The sequence below is a fragment of the Falco punctatus genome (genome assembly GCF_963210335.1).
Source record: "Falco punctatus genome assembly, chromosome: 11".
NCBI classification, from domain to species: Eukaryota; Metazoa; Chordata; class Aves; order Falconiformes; family Falconidae; genus Falco; species Falco punctatus.
The window spans coordinates 20,771,040-20,789,331 of record NC_137591.1 but is presented as its reverse complement, the minus strand read 5'-3'; the positions used below and the strand labels follow the sequence as shown (position 1 = coordinate 20,789,331).

At 38.8% G+C, this 18,292-nt stretch overlaps 1 protein-coding gene across 1 annotated transcript in view; it reads left to right on the top strand.

Annotated features, from left to right (window-relative positions):
- Window positions 1-18,292, top strand: part of DPYD (dihydropyrimidine dehydrogenase) — a 367,920-nt gene that overhangs the window by 230,864 nt on the left and 118,764 nt on the right. Inside the window, exons 15-16 of the mRNA XM_080407063.1 lie at window positions 13,858-13,926; window positions 16,393-16,476. Coding sequence (XP_080263189.1) covers window positions 13,858-13,926; window positions 16,393-16,476 — 153 coding nt within the window. The remainder of the gene's footprint in view (window positions 1-13,857; window positions 13,927-16,392; window positions 16,477-18,292) is intronic.

Genomic DNA, 18,292 nt, shown 5'->3' with positions numbered 1-18,292 from the left:
TATTAGGATGTACAAGTTGCCGTTGGATGGGGAGAAAATGACCTTGTGGCAATGTTAAAAAATAACCCCCCAAATGGCAAAATTTAAAAAGTATTAACAGCCAGTGATCCATCAAAACTAAAGTCTAAATTCTGTAAGAATGGCAAAATTCTGCTAGCCTTATTAGCTGTGCAACATAGTTATCCCCCAAATACTTCTCCCCAATTTCCATTTGTTTGTCATAGGCAATTGATTAAATTACAACATTTGACCTTTTAAAAGGCACAGTAGCTTTGACATTCATTTATATTGGCTGTGATACGATTTTAGTCTTGTGTGAGGCACTGAGTGTATGTGATTTAGGTAATTTTGCTTTTTCTCTTTTATGTAATGTATATGACAATAATAATAATAAAGCAAATTTATACCTGATAAAAGTAGTAAGTGTGAGCTGTTCCTCTAGCCCGTGTTCTGCACTTAATTTCTGTGATGTGTTTTACATTTTGGGCATTCTGCTACAGCTCTAATGAAGAAAAATATGAAGGCTAGGTCTATATTTAAGAGTCTTGCTCACATACTTATGTAGGCTAGGAATACTAAAAATAAAATTGCATCTAACTGCTGTCCTGGCAGAACCCTAGTGTAGATGCAGTTATACCATCAAACTGTTTATTTTTGTTCAGGAGCAAGTAAAGAGTTTACTTTACTGATAGGAACTGTGTCGATAGTAGGAGAGCTGGCTCTGTGCAGACATGTTCTAGCTTAGACAAGAAAAGCAGAGGCACATGCTTGAATCTATCACAATTGGAGCCAGATTTTCATTCTGATTGACAGCAGCTGGACTATATCCCAGCCTCCTGTGCTTTCTGGGGAGGGGGGCTATGAAAAGATCTCAAATTCAGAGCGAAGTGTGGGAATAAAGTGTTCCAAGATGGTGTTTTTTTTTTTTCTTACCCACTGAGAGGAACATGTAGATTAGCAGAATTCTTAGTGGGCTCTGAACTGATCTTAATCTACACCCTCAACACTGCTGGTAGCTTCTGAACTTTTTATGCACATCGGGTTTAAGAACTATGATCATGAACTTTTACACAGTTTTCTTCATCAAACTTCTCGTATCTGTCACATTTCCATGTTCTAGATCTCGGTTCACCCTGCTTTTTATATTTTTATTCCTTTTTTTTATGGTCTGGTTGAAACTAATGAACTGTAGTTGCTATTAAGGTTAAAGTAGCAGCTGCTAAACATCCCTATCAGGTGGCCAGCAGGACCCAAAAAGCAAAACTCTTTCTCTCTTCATACAGTGTTAGTCTCATATACTGTTACATGAACACAGACATGCCAACAGATACCACGGGACAGCAAATTCCCGAGTGTCAGTATTGTGACTACCAGTGTGCATAGTTGTAACTCGCAGCAAATACAAGCTAATTCAAGTTAATATGAATTTCTTTAATTTTGGACATAGCAAACTGGACAAACCTTGGGGTTTGAAAGAGCACTGAAGCACCTGATTGCTGCAGGTGTGCTGATGTATGGTGACTCAAAGCAGCAGGAACTTGTTTGTGCATCTAAACCTTGTGTGCATATCTAGTCGAGGTGGTATATTCTTTTAGTTGTTGAAGGAAAAATGTGACAGTAAGTACATATTTACTGAACACTTAAACCCAAATAAATATTTTAAAGGCTTCAAGGAGACCTAAATACATCCTTTGTTATGAGCACATAAGTTAAATGTAAACTCTGAGAAACCAACAAGAGTCCTTTTCTATCCTATTTCCTGCCGCTGCACCTCTGTCTCACAACTCCCAGGAAGAATGCTTTTTTGCTGCTTTATTTTTACATCTTTCTCATATTTTTTTAAGTGCAGGGTTCCTAATCTATTTCAAGTTTCATTTTCTTTTAGTTCTTTTTATGTTTAGCATTTTTGTTATAAAACTGTAGTTACATTGATGGTTTCTGTCTGTACATAACAGCGAGTTAAGGTCTTATGTTGGGGAAAAAAATTATACTGAAGCTTTATTCCTAAATTTCAGAGTACTAAATTTCAGAATACTAAAATTCAGTATTTCTAAAAATCTGCGGTGCTTTTCTTGGAGTACAAGAACTTGATAGACTTATTCTTAGCCACACCATTCTTGGCCACCTAGCCATTTATGCGAGATATACCTCCATATTACAATCTGAATATACTTGAAGAGTGTTTCATTTAAGTTAACTGCAGTTCAGGTGAGAGTATCTAGAGGGTGTGTGAACTTTATAGGTATCCCACATTTTTACCTGTGAGCTGTATGTGTATCACAAGATAAAGGATGGGCATTAAAAATAGATGTAAGTCACATTTGCATTCGCTTAACGTTGTACTGTCAGCATCCCTCTGGTTCCTAGGGCGTCTGCCTTTGATTCTGACAGAGGCGTCCACATTTCATGTGATTTATTTATTTTCAGTTTATATTTTTTGGACCACACAGTCTCACTGCCGTATCATTGATAAAATCTCTCCAACGTTAGATGGCAGTTGGTCTTTTGGTGCTTTCATTTGAAAGAGACTATAATCCTATAGACTATTCAATGCCTTTTCATTTTGGAATGTCCAATCACATAGCAATATGTTGAACAAGTTAGGTAACATTTTTATTAAACATCCAAATATTTAGTGAAAATAGTAAGGCCTCTTTCAGTTTCTCAGCACCTTCAAATAAGCTTCCCTAAAAGATGGAGTGGGTGGAACCGGCAGTTGAGGAGGAAAGATTAGTCAGAAGGTAGCTGCCGACTTCCAGCCCTTAATTTTGTATCTTCTTTGCTGCTGGAGCGTAGCCAAAAAACTACTTGGGTCATGAGACATAACAGCTAGCTACTTAAGTGAATTGTAATGTCTGTATATAAAAAACATATCTACACACTCATGAGATTTTTCTGATCATATCTCAGATGGGAGCACTGAAGACCTGCCATCATGGGGTTTGGTGCATAGTGGTGCAGTTGTCTGCTGAATTTCTGGCCCTGCTGGGAGGTATCAGGGGCTCATAGGAAGGATAAATGAAGAGAGGCTGTTCAACAGAAAACATGGATTTTCATCATTACTTCTTGAAAAATTCTGTGCCTGACAGAAAGCAGAGTTTCCTTCTTTGCAAAGGGACTTTTAATATCATTTCCACTATGGAAATATTTATATATATGATTTTTTTTTCCAAATTAAAATATTTATTTATTTTTAAAAGTTTTTGAAAAGAAGCATGTTTCTTGCTTGCCTCACCTTCTTATCTTCTGTCTTTTACCTTTTGAAAATTATGAATACATGTTACTGGCCAGAAGCTATTGAATCCTAATTTGTTGCTAATTATTTGAAAAGCACAGGAATTAATTTTGTATAAGAAATGCTACTGTTGTTACAGCTTTGTCATTAAATGAGCCTAGGGCTGCCATTAACATGAGACTAACAAGAAACAGTAGTCTTCCACAATGTCAGGAGGGCTCTTACTGATTTGTAGAGGTAAAAGCTGGGTAGGAATCGATGAATGCACGTGAGTGCATCTGGTATTTAGCTTTGCTGCAGTCTGAGGTTTGTGCACTGTGTGTGAGGTGGATGGCATGTTGTGGTTCTGGAGGTGGCCTTGCTGCTGGGCTGTGGGTCTGATCTGTCTCTCATTATCAACTGAATCTTATGAAAAAGCAGAGCTGTGTGACCTTGGATAGTGGCAGAAAAAGTAGAACAGGTGACTGTGTTTGCTTTAGTACTCAATGAAGGGCGAGAACAAAATCTGAAGGTAGGTAGCAAGGAAGAAGAATAAACACAGTGGCCCTGCGAGATCACAGGAAGAGACAGTGGAGACAGCAATGAACCAGATCTCAAAAGAGAGCAAAGATGGTAGCTTGAAAACTGCATGAGAGAACAGAAGGCAAAATACGGAGATAAAAGACAGGTTTGAGCAAATACCAGACTGCAGCAGGTTCCAGTGCCTGGGGAAGGCTTGATAAGCTTAATGTCAGCTTGATAGGCTTAAATTTAGCTGGCTCCCTGGTGCAAGGATATGAAGTGATCGTGAAGAGAATGAGGCAAGAATACTTGTTGATCATGTGTGTTTTTGCAGGGAGGGTTCATAAGAAAATTCAGTTTGGCAGGGCCCTCAGGAGGTGAGGTGAGGTAGTCCAACCTTCTGCTGAAAGTAAATTGGTTATGAAATCAGACCATTCAGAGAAAATTATACCAATTTGGAGAGGATGCCCAGAGAAGTAGAAACCTAAGTGCTCTTCAAAAGAATCATTTTAGTGTCTGGAGGAGGAAGGCAAAGGTATCACAAAAAAATGCAGATCAATAGATAGAGCAGTTATTATGATGTTACTCTGTGCATTGTAGCTTTCTTCCATCCTTTCCATCCATGCTTTCCAACAGGAAAATAACCCAGAAGGACTTTCTGTAAGTGATCCTCAGTGAAGTTCTGGTGGGGATGGATCCCACTGGTCCTGCCCTGGCCATTGAAAAGATGTCATGTTTCCAGCCTTGTGAACATTTGCACATTGTCTCCTGTCATGAGGTGAACCTGTCCCATTAATCAGGCAGGTTTTAGACTCTCCTCTTTGTCAAGTCCGATACCTAGGCCTGACGGGAGAGAATAGCATTAAGGGACTGATATGTCTCCCCCGTACAGCTGGGGTGTAAAGCCCGCAGATAATTTCCTGAAGGAAGGGCAAGCCTTATAGCCTGTTCCCACATGCCTTCTTAATGACCGTACCCTCGTCTGTCAGAACAACCTAACCTAAGAGCTGTTCCTGCAAAATCAGGTAAATTATCAGTGCTTTTCAGTGTATCACTATGAGGATAATGGTGCACAGAGAAAGAGTGGGTGAGTTGTGGAGGATGGAACCAGGCTGACAAAATCACTTACTCCTCCCAAGCATTGCTTTGGCACCAGCAATGTCACATGATGAAATAGATCACAGGGCTCTAAAGTGTAAAAGAGAGAGTTTTTTCTCCCTCCTTTCTGAGCTACATTTTTCTCCTCTACCAGCACCAATACTGCTAGTTTTTTTTAGCCTTTGAATCCAAGGAAGTGAATTAAAAGAAGCCCTGGGGGTGACAGAACCAGGGAAGAGATTGGATGGACTTCTTGGGGATGCAGAGACAGATTTGACCTGAGGAATTGCTAGCTGACTGAATGCAGGAGTTGGGGAACTCTGACAAAGTTATTCAGTGTGCATTTTGTCTCTTTATTTTCTACTGAATTTTTTTTTTCTAATAAGTTAAGCAGCTTTGCTGCTAAGTAATAGGGGAATTATATCTGCGTGCATCTAGAAGCAGTCAGGGACTGGAAGGGATCTTAGGGTTCCTTTCAGTTATCAGCTGAACATTGTCTCCATGGGAGCAGCCTGCATCCCTTGAACATACTTGTCTCCAGTTGGCTTCCCCTCTCAGCGGGGCACCCCGCAGAGAGTTGCTTGTGCTACTGTGAGAATAAACAGTAACAATTAGCGAGGTGCTCAAAGAGCTGTGTTAAAAAGGACTGTGTGTATATCTGAGCAGATAATTTGATGAGAGAAAAATTTCTAAAGGCAGAGGAAAAATCCACAAACTTGTGGTTCCTTTTGCCAGCTTTGTTTTCCATATGTGGTTGTAAGAATCAATAATGTGTCAGCACCCTGGTGTAAAGCCTTTGCTACAGGTCATAGTGTGTGTCTGAAAATCATAGAATTAGATATATCCTTTTTCTGCTAGCTTCTCCGATATTGTATTGGCCTCCTCTGCTTTCTCTTTATATTAAGTCAGTGTGGAAAATACGGAAATACAGCAGGGGCATGGCAGATTCACAAGGGCTTGCAGGTATTGTTTGCAAGGAGTATGGCTGAAAACTAGTATCTGTCTCCACTTTTCTCTTGGATTCAGCCTTTGTTAATTTGCGTCTTTTTCTTTCAGTAGTGCTAATTTCCATTCACCCATGTATTTGTTTTTGCTCATTACCAAAGAGATTGAACTAAGATAGGTTTCCTATGCAAAATAAAATCCCAAGGACTCCACCAAATTTCCAGGGAAGTCTTCAGTCACATGGGTATTTTCAATGGAATTCGAAGGGTTTACCTGAAGCACTGAAATTTCTACAGTCTGTCATAAAATGGACATGCTTTTTCTAATCATGTAAAATGTTTGAATTTCCCTGAAGTGTTTTGTACAGGTGCTATATTTTCTTTCATTAAACATCTGTTTTGGGGAACTCATATTATAGTCTCTTCTTCACTCTTCAAGAACTACCGCATCTTAATTAAAGAGTGCCCTGAGGCATGGTAGATACGGGTGCATCAGAAGATCTCTTTTTTTTCTGTCCATTCATTCTGCTTTCAGTCATATTCCAAGTTGGTAGGACTCTCATTAAGTGTTTTAACGGAAGGTTAGCTTTTCATTTATCCACACTTTCCATGTGCGTGATCTGTGCCTACACATTCATGTGTATAAGCAGGGCCAAGGGCACGGTAGCTCAGCTCCTGCCATGACAGTGGCTGATATGATGCTCAGTCTCAGGTGGCAGAGGAGCAGTTACACCACCAAGTTGCTCCCTTGTTTTTCTATAGGTGCAGGCAGTCCTAAAGAGCAATCTGCTTAGCTTCATGCTCCCATCAATGCTACAGCATTCTGTTATTTTACAAAAAAATGGGTTTGTTCATAACCCTTGGGTTTTATTTGTCTGAGGACATTAGGTTGTAACAACTCTAGGCCTTAATTTGAAGCTATAGCACAGTGCAGTCACTGGCATCCATCAAATATCTCATTAAATAGATGGAATCTCATTGACAGAAGTAGAGTCATCATATGAAAATAACTGTCTTTGAAAATAAGTGTCTCTGTTTAGCCTGAGAAGGGAATCTTTGTTGTTTTCTGCTTGTGCTGCTTTTCCGTGTGTGGTAGGGTAAGCAAATGGTAATATTTTCAAACTCTTATCATCAGCTTCTCCAGACTTATTTGCGTGCTGATAATGTTTGGCCTGGGTTTATGTCGATCTGTTGTATCTCACTTCTACTTCGCTTTGAAAAACAAACTGGAGATCTCAAAGTAACAAGGTAAAGATAGGGCTTTATTTGAAAGGTTTGCTACAGAGAGACAGCTAAATAATAAACATACTTATATCCCCTGCTTGTCCTATTGTCATTTACACAAATTATCTTAAATGTATTTTAAGTGCAAGTTAAAAGGGAAAACAATGGATGGTTAGAGATTGTTAAATTATTTACTCTCCACTCCCTGAAAAAAAGAAGAGAGAAGAGAAACAGAATTACAGGTCAGCAGTGTCAAGACATTCTGCATTGCTTGTCTTTATCATCATGCAGAATCTTTTTATTAAGGCAGCATAGAAAGAATAGATTTATGGACTGAAGGTACAATGTTTAATATGTCCATATCCATCTAGATTGACAGTTCCTACCCACATGAATTTCCCAGGAGAGACAGTGTTACTGGTGTCAGTGGATGGCATCATTTACTTCAATGTTCCATTATTAAATTGATAACAAGATAATTCCTCTGCTTCTCAGAGACATGACAGGGTTTACAGTTGTTAACTTTCTTATTGCATGAGATTTGATGTTCTAGGTAGTTTTTAATAAGAAGCTTATTTTTATTTCAGTTCTGCAACATATCAAAAATTACGACAAGAAAGTACAGAAAAAGAGAAACCTGGTTGGGTCTACAAGGCATCTAAATCAGGCTGGTTTCTAGAAGGGTTATTTTTACAACAGTAAATCTTTGTGCTCCTGTTGTTTTTCAATACTGCACGTTTAAGCATGTTTGTGAAATACAAAATATTTGCTGCAGTCATACTCTTATCTTGTGAAGTGGGTGTTAGAAATGTTCTGTGCATTGGTAATTCCAGCTGGATGATTTTGAGGTTGAACATTTCATCAGCCAGTGGCCATTTGGAAAAGCAGAGCACTGCCACAGCTGGCACTGAGTGGCAGTAAGCCTCCAAGAATCTTTCTGCTGGCAAGATGTGGCAGAGCTGTGACTTGTCCTGAACCTGATGTTGCACGAGAGGCAGGATAACAGAGGAAGGCTAGTGGTGCGGTTCTCAATAAGGTGGAAAATCTGTACAAACCCAAAAAGTCCTGTGGTGCTGCTTTCATTCCCTTGCTGCCTGCTCTTTGCTACAGGGACTGCATCTAAGAACTATTGGGTAGGGCAGAATCTGCCCTATGGTCTGTTTGTTTCTTTCTCTGTGTGTGAAAAAACTATGAGAAGTCTATATGCTGCACGTATGTTTTTCAGTTGAGATATTTACAAGATTGCTTATCATGTCATTGAAATAGCTGAGAAGTGCACAGTTAACTTTTCTTTGTAACAGTTCTTCGTTAACTCTTCAAGCAGCTGGTGGGCCACATGCTGGTGTAGCTACATGTGTGCAGGACCTTCAGGAAATGCTCTGGTTGTGTCAGCTCATTACGGCACACGGGTGAGAGATGGCGTGGGTCAGAACTGAGGGCACGTACCCCTTGTTCAGACAGATGGATTTTGATGCTGTGAAATAATGATTCAGCTGCCAAGAAGTTCTCCTGTCCTAACGTGCTTGTATAGATGTGCGTGTCTTTTCCATGGGCAAATGATGAATTAAATATGTTATTTTTCCCATTGTTTTATAAAGACCGTATCTTCAGTGCCAAGTTTCTTCCTAGTAAATGCTTCCTGAGGAATTTTGGTTAAAGATGCTTGAGTTTGTTCAGACTAAGCAGGTCCTGTTGCAAGGCTATACTGTGTTGTCTGGGAAGAAGAAACATGTCTTGAAAGGAAGATTGAGGTCTTTCTGTCTGACCCAAACACAAATACCTTCTGAGGTTTAGGTTGATCAAGAATAATTTTGGGGGCATTTGAAATCTAGTTCTTAATGTAGTCTTCAATCTCTGCACTCCCTCTATCTGTAGCAATGATCCTGTTCCATGCCTCTGCTTCCCAAACAGGTAGCTGTTATAAAACCAGTCCTTCAGCCTTCTTGAAAGCTCCTCTTGATTTTTTAGCTTTCAGAACAGTCCCTTAAAGATGATGTGAAGGATCTCTCTCTATTTCTGCAAGGGCTGTGCACATAAAAAATAAAATCTTGGGGGTTTTGCAAGTGTTTGAGGAAGCAGAAGGTGGTGCAGGTTGAGGCCAGCAGCAGTGTCTAAATGGAACATCTTTGGACAGCTGGCGCAGAACTGTCCTCAAGCATGGTGCAGCAAGGAGGTGGGACAGGCAGGGAAGAGAAAGCAGAAGTTATATTGGTGGCTGGATTTTTTGAAGTGCAGGGAGATTATGCACAGACCCTGGAAGAATAGGCTAGGCACAGATGCAGGCTGTGGCCTGTGTTAGGTGACCAAAATAAATATGGTTATTGCAGGCATGAGGGTAGAGGATTGTGATTCCTTTGTGTCTGCTGGGAAGTTTTCTTATATTTGCAGGAATTGACAGTGTTCACATTTAAATCCAGCCCCCTAAGATTTTCTTCAGATTCTTTCAGCGTACTGAAACTCCCTTATTCCCTGCAGAGCAGTACAGGACAAGTGGTAATTGTCTACCTAGAGTTTTACTGCTGTTTGGCTTTAAATAGATGTTCTCAGGATTGTCTGACCCAAAGTAGGCCCAGTTACTTTTTTTCTCCTTCCTTTTGTTTTGCAACCTTATGCAGTGAATTCCATGTGTTAGGGAAGAAAGATCACTTGAAAACATACACAGTGGCAAACCTCATCCTTTTTATTTCTTTTAATGCTATTGCATTCATGAGACATCCACATAGAGGTAATGGAAGAGAAAAAAACCACAACATTCACAAGGGAAATAGATTCTAGTTTAAACTTCCAGGGGATTATTATAAACAGGGAGAAAAAATATTTTAAGGATTATGAGAAGTACCTTGTCAGTGGCCTTTTAAGTAGAACAACTACTAATGCATTAGTTACAGAGTTGTATGAAATGTAGCTTTTTAGTAGGTGCTTTAGCTACAGTATATTAATCTTATAATCGTGTCCTAAATGGTACCTTATATACCCTCATTCTTGCATCTCCTTTTCCTCCAACAAATTATGTAGACTTACTTCTTCCATGAATGTTCAAGGAAATCCTGTACACGGAACAGTGTCTGATGTTACAAACATGCATTTGTCCCTTTATAGGCATTTGCAGAAATTGTCTATGACCTTGTGTAATGTCAGGGCATAAAGACCTTGACTCGTGACATCCGTCACAGTGATCATTGGAGAGGGGAGCGGTGGCTGCAGGGCCACCGTGCTCCTCGACACAGGGTGGAGTAGGTAGGATCTCTCAGCAATAGGCAAAACAATCAGTCTGGATGAAGAAGAAGAGGGAACAGCATATACCAGCTGTGCTTGTGATCTGGAATAAGGAGTGGGGCAGGGATCCCACTGGGCTTCAGTCATGCGTGGTTTTGCAGGCAACTCTCACTCAAGCCATGACAAAGCTGCAATTTAGTCAGTCTTCATTTACCACTTACTACGCCTTAGCAGCAGCTTCACTGTAAGATCTGTCTGTAGTCTACCTCTGTGGACTTTTGTAAGCCAGGCAAGTGTGGTGCGGCCTCCTGCTTGAGACTCAAGCAGCTGCAATTAAACTCATGTCAGGTTGCCACTGCAAATTTCAGGAGTCAAGAGAAGGACGTGCTCTCTGGGGATGCTCCTGGACTGTGCCATGTGCTGGACTTTTATGAGATACCATCCATTTGGGGTGGTAATATGGTACGTGGCATTGTAGGCGCCAAAGATGTTAAAAAAAAAAAAAATAGTAGTGAGAAGAGGCTGAGAAGCTGAAATGTGATACAATTTGTGTTTACTACTTTCCAATAAAAGCTGTGATTTTTATCATTTGCTATTCTTCTTTCTTGCTATTCTCTTTCTAAGTAATAGGAGATAATATTCTGTTTTCTTTATGAATTCCTGTGTGTAATTTTAGGAGTAGATTCAAGCCTCAAACATCACAGATAGTGCCCCTAAATGTCCGCATACTATAATTACTGTTTTTTTTCATGGGTACTGATTCCAGATGAAAAGACCATAGAAGCATTTTGGAGAACAACAGTCACTTGAGGAAGGACAGGTTTGTTAACATGGAGTGCTGGAGGATCTGTTTCTACCTAGGCATTACATTTAATTTAAGAGAACACTGAGGGGAAAAAAGGAGTATAAAATCCCTACTATTTTTAAATTTTCATTATTACCTTTGGGATCATGGTTTTCATGTGAACAGTCGCAGCAGAAATGTAATTTTTGCTTTCAGATATTTTTATTATTGTAAACCACTGCTTCTGTCAAAAGCATGTACTTAATTTTAAATGTGAATGCTAAAACTAATCGATATTAAATAAACATGTTGTCTTAATTAACGGCTCCTTGAAACATCACAGATCTTGTTCCTCCTCTTTTGTATACTCCCAGCAGAATTTTCAAATTTCATTAATAACACTTGACATAACCTAACTCAGTTACTTGTGAATATAGTCAGCTACCCTTGTTGTCTTACAACTTTCCCTGCTGAAAAATTTGGTTTGTTTTAAACCTGAATTGTGTAGATTTCTGATACACTTTGGATTGTGACTACAACTGTGAAAATCCTTATCGTGTTGTCAGTGTCTGAGTTGGGTTTGGGTTTTTTTGCTTTAGTTAGTCTGTAAAACGTGTGAATTTGTCAAGATACGTTTTCTAGCTAACTTCCAGTTAGTGCATATTTTAACTAGTTTCTTACTATAAATTTTTCTTCTATATACTTTCTTAAACTGATTTTCATGATTTGTGTTTTTTTAAAAAATATTAGAATCTTTTAATAGAGATTTGTATTTAGTTCTGGAGTACAGAAATTATCTTGAATATTCAAATAGTACGTAGAGCAAATTTTGTTTCCTAAACATTTGATCTATAGACCTATATAAGGTTTTTCATAATAGAAAAAACTATGATATAGGAGAGATTTTTCTTCTGTCAAGAGGGTAATAAAAGCATGGCCAGCAATGATTGTCTGCATTTAATGAAAAGCTTGGTCTTACATTTATGCCAGAAGTGCACACAAATGGGCACCTGCAGGCAAGGCAGCCACTTCATCAAATGCTTTCCTTCTCAAAAGACTCCCATCTTGCAAACATCAGTTAGAAGGGTGGATGGGTAGGTAGTCTGCAGGTAGGTGGGTGGTAGATTGATAGGTAGAGATTCATCAGAGCAAAACAATGGAAATAATGGAAATAATGATAAGTGATATTGTCCTTTTAAATGAATAGATTGTACCTCACCATGTCTAATTTTCTCCATAGCTGCCTTCCTTTTGAAAGTGTATTGCCCTCCCTTCTAATGATACTAAAGATCTCATTCTTCTTGGGGGAGATAATTTGGGAGTTTACGTTTTCCAACTATTGTGTCTATTGGACAAATTTTCTACGCCATTCTTTTCAATATTTTGCCTTATATGAATGAGTCATTATCCCTCACATTATGGGAAAGTTCAGGTGTTATACTGACTGGGAGTGACAGATAAAGCTCATCCCAGATACTAAATCCAACAATAAACCTTGTTTGGAAAGCAAAAAAGATTACATCCAAATTTCATCCTACCTGCGAATCACACTTACACATGAAACTTTCATATGTTTCACATAAGAGGGCCAAATAAACAAGTGTGAGGCCAGATGTTTTTGTGTTCTCTCCTGGTGTTTCCTTTGGACACAGACTGAGCTGGTCATTTGCTTGTAATTTCTGTGATTTCTTTTTCTGGTATAAGCTTTTAGCTGCTGCTGTATAGGTCTCTTGCTTTTCTTCTTGCAAACCTCATCCTTCTTAGAAGTCCTTCATGCAGGAGTTCCTGGGCTGAATTCTCTGCAGATCTCACCATGAATGTATCAGCTTCAGTGTTTCACTGTCTGATGATCTTTGATGGGTCCAGAACAAGCAATTTTGTTTTAGTCTTAAATAGAAATTAGCATTGCTACTTGAACACAACATTGACCAGAGGAGTAGTTGACATTCGGTTAACAGTAAATAGCAGTGTGTGCAACTGTAATTGCCCTCCCAGAAAAATCCTATTAGAACTTAATTTACCTAAAAACTTGAACCTCAATAAAGGTATTAGAGTCAGAAGCAGCTACAGTGAGAACCGGGACGTAAACGCTCAGTGCAGTGAGGACGGAAAAGCAAGGCACAGAAAACAGCTCTTGGGGAGCTGGGGCCACAGCCAGAAAATAGGAAATAAAATGTGTATTGTGGGGAAAAAAACCACTGGAAATTCCCTGTGCCACTCTCCCGGTCCTCCCAGATTTCCCCCACATCCTATGAGTCTCCTCCCAGTTGCCTCTACACTATAAACAGTCCCGGCTGCCTGTCACTGTCCTTAACTTGCATACTGTGGGATTCCAGGGGGCTGCTTTTGGTGTATTCTGGCTTTCTGAAATCAGCTGGACTGTTGTGTTTGTATGCTGCCACATTAGACCGTAAACGCTTGCACTTCTGCCTTACCTGCCTCTGAAGAGCCCCAGGTAGTTCTGGCATTGTATAAAGAGTAAATAACTTAATTCCTCTGACCTCAGAAACAGGTATGTTTGGCAGTTTTCCTGGTGGGCTCTGTGCCTAGGACGGCCTTTGTTCTTACTTTCTCAGATGGTGAAGAGACTGCAAAGTCCTCTAGGTGTTTGACTAGACCTGCTTTAAGTAATTTCCTTAATGACTTAAAAAACAGGGATAAAATAGATGACTTTGTATACAATTTCTCATCCCCAGTGAAACATACAGCTATATTTCACTGGGCATGCCAGCAGTATACAGCTGGTAGTTCCCATATGCAGGGTAGTGGTAGTTAATGTCTGGAGTCACAGTAAAGTATGACATTACAAACTCTGGTAACATGGCTTAAGGTGATTGCATATATATTCTTTTCAGGTTCTGATTGCCAGTATCATGTGCAGCTATAGCAAGGAGGACTGGATTGAACTTTCGAAAATGGCTGAGGTAATGGTTTTCTAAATGTGTTTCTGCATCTTTTTTTATTCTCCTTAAAAACAAGAACAGCAGTAAGGAATTTCTTGAAAGAAACAGATTCAAAGTGAAAAATGAGAATTTAAAGCATGTCCATTATAATTTGTTTATTCTGTGTTTTCATTAAAATGATGGAAATGTAAATTTAAAGGAAATCTGTTCCATAAAAATGGTCCCTTGGATTTTTAAGCAGTACCTGGAAAGCCTTTAGCTTTTGAATCTATATACTTTTTATTTGCATTTTAAGCAAACTGTATATTATGACGGATGCCCTGATAAAATTTAATTCTACCTTTGAGAGCCTAACTTGATCTTACCTTGCCTACAGGCACACTAGTTTGACAGCACCAGAAGAAATTTTGAATATAAAACTCTTGAATATTTAAAGTATAAAAGGCTCATTTAATACTGTTCTAGTTTTAATACAGACTTTCAAAAATGATAGCAAAGAAAGCCAGCATATATAATAGCAGTCAGCAGGCTTCCTGTAATATAAATCCAATCTTACACAAATGCAAACAGACTATGCACCTAAAATTTCAATTCAATTTGAAGGAAAAAAAAATATTTAAAAACATGTACGTACATCTATAGGGAATCGTATAAAAAATACTTGATTAAGACTGCAATAATTTCATTCAGAAAGGTGTCTGTAGCTGAACAAAGTTGTTATTTTTAAATAAAACTGGGTTTTTTTCCATGTAAAATATCTAAAGGAAATAAAAATCATAGTTTCAGATCAATAAAGGAAGGTTTTAACAAATTTAAACAAAGAAAAAAACCCCACTCTTATCAGTATTGCTAGCATTAGCTCAGATTTAAATGTCTCATAAGTTGTTGGGGTTTTTATATATATAAGTCTTTATATGTGTGTAGATATGAGTGTGGATATATTGAATTTGTGTTTTCATATGGCTGAACGTGTTCGTTTGGACTTTGTTGTTTCTTTATTCGCGGTGACCTGAGCCCTCCTATGCTGATATGGGAAGACACCTCTATTTTCTTTAAACCTATGAGGAAAAAAATCACTTTGGTGTCTTAGGGAGGTGAAATTAAACACTATCAGTAATTAGCTTGGTGATCTAGTGGACGTTAGTTCATTTTATACCTGTATTTACTTAATTGACCATGAAATCTTCTGTGGAATTCGTGCTTGACAGGAGCAGTACCGCTTTTAAACTGACTAAGATGAATGGCTTTATTGTGCCATTTGCTCCTCTTTCTGAATCTAGTGGTACTGCTATCCAATTTTAAGACAAGTATTTCAATCTAAGTTTGTATTTTGTGTTGCCCCTTTAGAAAAAAGTAGTTATTTAAATGCACTTAATAACATGTAACCTATGTGATACAAATATCTTCCGCATAGTGGGTAATCTCTACTCTTGTGGAGAGCAGCACACATGTCTGGGTGCTCTGGAATCCACAGCTGAAGAGCGGTGATATTTAATTGCATGCATAGGATCCTACCTAGGAGGTAATAGATGAGATGTGGCTTTCCAAAGAGCAGAAGCCCCAAAAGGTACCACAGTGCCTCTCAGCAGGAGGACGACCTATTCATACAAAAGGTCAGCTTGTCACGGAAGCCAGCAGCACGGCATGGCCAGGCTTGCAGAGAGCTGGCTGGGATGTGGAGGACTCCTGAAAGTGATGGATGGCTTCTCCCCTGCTCACGTGCTTGGGGAGCTGCTGAACCATGGCCACACAGCAGGCAAAGTTACTCCAGTTCAATAAGCAAAAACAAAATGCAAATGCAAAACAAAATACTAGTTACAGCCATGTGGAAGGCAGCGGGAGGGATCCTCATCTCAGGCCAGAGCAGTTCAGCAGGGAGGAAGAGGACCGTGTTTGTGTGCTGCCCTTGTACACCTCGGCTCCTTTGCCTTTCTCATTGTAAATAATAGAGGCTACTGAAGAGAAATTAGCACGAGTAATATGTTTGTGTAGACTTTTTTTTATAGGCTTTTGTTTGTCTGAGAAACAAAAATATTTAATGACACAAGCTATGACAGGCACCTGCAGAAAATTTAGAGACTAAACTCATTAAAGCAGAAAGGATAAATTTACTACTGAGTCACAGTTTTTCAGAGCATAGAAGCACCTGCACAACAGTGACTACAAACCAATGCTGCCCTAAGGCCCTGTAATTGCATTTCATTTTTTAACATTTTCCAGAACCAGCCCCTTATTGTGCTTGTCTCTTTTTAATTTATTTTTTACTTTAATTTCCTTTGCACTTTTGGGAAGCCACATCAGGTTTTGAACTTTTTCTCTGTAATTATCAACACATTTCTTTTTCAGGCTATCATAACCATAGCTTTGTCTTTTTTAAAAAAAAAAAAAGTAATTGAATGTTTAAGGAAATCTAACATGAACAGTCAATGCTACAGGAAAGAGTACTTGAAGTTTTTTGCATTTTTCTTCCTTTTGCATGTTTCATAGGTTGCTGGTGCAGATGCGCTGGAGTTAAATTTATCATGTCCTCATGGTATGGGGGAGAGAGGCATGGGACTGGCCTGCGGGCAGGTAGGTCTGTTAACCACAGCCTCTGCAGCAATCCTGCACTACCACGTTGATAGTTACACCTCAGGGGGAAGATACAAGCAGCAGATTACTAGTTTGAGATTTTTAGGTTGAATGTGTTTAAATATTTAGTGCTGAAAGAAAAAAAAAAAGACAGAAGCTGAGAACATACAAAATGCTTAGTTTTGCTGAGAACAAAAATGCATTATGTATTTGACAAGGAACAAGATGAAAACAAATAATTTCCAAAAAACGCTTGGACAGAACTTGTTGTTTCCATTTCAGTGCCCTGTAGATATCTTTTAGATCACAACCCGGTAACTACTGCATGTATCAATAACAACTTTGAAGGACATGAGATATACAGACATTTCATTTCACAATTTTTAACATAGGAACATAACTTTATTTTAGAATCATAGAATTAGGGCATACATTCTGGTAGTGCCACCTCCAGTTAACATCTTGTCTTATAAGAGCCTGCATTCTGTAACCCATAGATTTGATGGTTTATACAGTTTAGGTTGGAATTACCTGTGCTTGATGTCTTTGCCTTGTAGAAATCCGATGCAGAGTTTATCAATACATCCCATTACTTCAGTTAGGAGGATGTGTGTTATTTTGCCCATGTAAAGAAAATAAACATGCACAAAAGCCAATTCTCATACTAATACACTTTTTGAAGTTTTCAGATTTTTGCATGTTTTGGTCATAGTTTGAGATTTGTTTTAGCTCTGAAATACACCCAAATCTGGTGAACTTGGAAGTATCTGAAAAATCTTGGTTAATAGGGAGAGGTTTTCTAGAGGCTGACCATCAAAGTTAAAGAAGTCTGAAGCCTGTTTGATTTCCCATCTTACTATGTTTTGAAAGAGGCGGAAAAGAAGGGAGGTGCAGAGTGGGAATCATGATTACATGCCATAAAATTGACACATACTATTCAGTTGATCGCCTTAGAGAGGGCTAGTAGACATCTTAATTCATCCTCAGTTCCTCAATTAAACACAAAACTTTTAAGAACTGAGGTGTGGTTGAATAACTAAACCATTAAATTTCTAAAATTTTAGTAGGGAGGCAATAGGAGCTGTAGTCATTTCAGTGCAACTGTGGACAGGCTTCAGGTATAGCTTTATCATAGCAATACTGTCAGGCACAGTGCACAGGACATTTTTTTTTTATTTTCTGTGAAAAAAAATGATGTCAATCTGCTCCATGCTATAGATTTATTATTTTTTAATGAAAGTAATCTGGATGCTTTTCATAGCCAGTGGTCATTTACCAAAGTTATGATTAAAAATTGGATAAAATTATTAAAACCATCCCAACAGGACCACACTAGCAAAATGGTAATAGTTATCATTAATTTTTTCCCCTGAATTGCATTCGACAACAAAGAACTGTAGTAGCCATTTTTATAAGTTTATGAAGCAATTCCTACCCTTCACTCTGCAGAGTATAACTCAGTAGTTTTATTTTGTCCCCAGATGAGATGGCAGCGTGCTGTAGAAGGGTGCAGTTTGGTCAGGGAGAGCCCTGAAGGTTTCACACAGAAGCTGAAACAGGCTTCTTTCAAGCATGCTTTTCTTTTTTTTTTTTTCCTCCCCTTTTTTTTTCTAAGGCATATGTTATTTCCGGCTTTCACTGGGTGGAATAATGTATGCATGTGAAGTTGCTTAGATGTGTAGTCAGTAGGGAGCTGTCTGGCTACATGAGTTTTTACATATCTTTCAGCTATTGTAAAATCAGAGAACCAAATGCAAAATGTGAGCACTCAGGGCTATCATGTGGATTTGTGACTCTCCTTGGAGGAGACCAGATC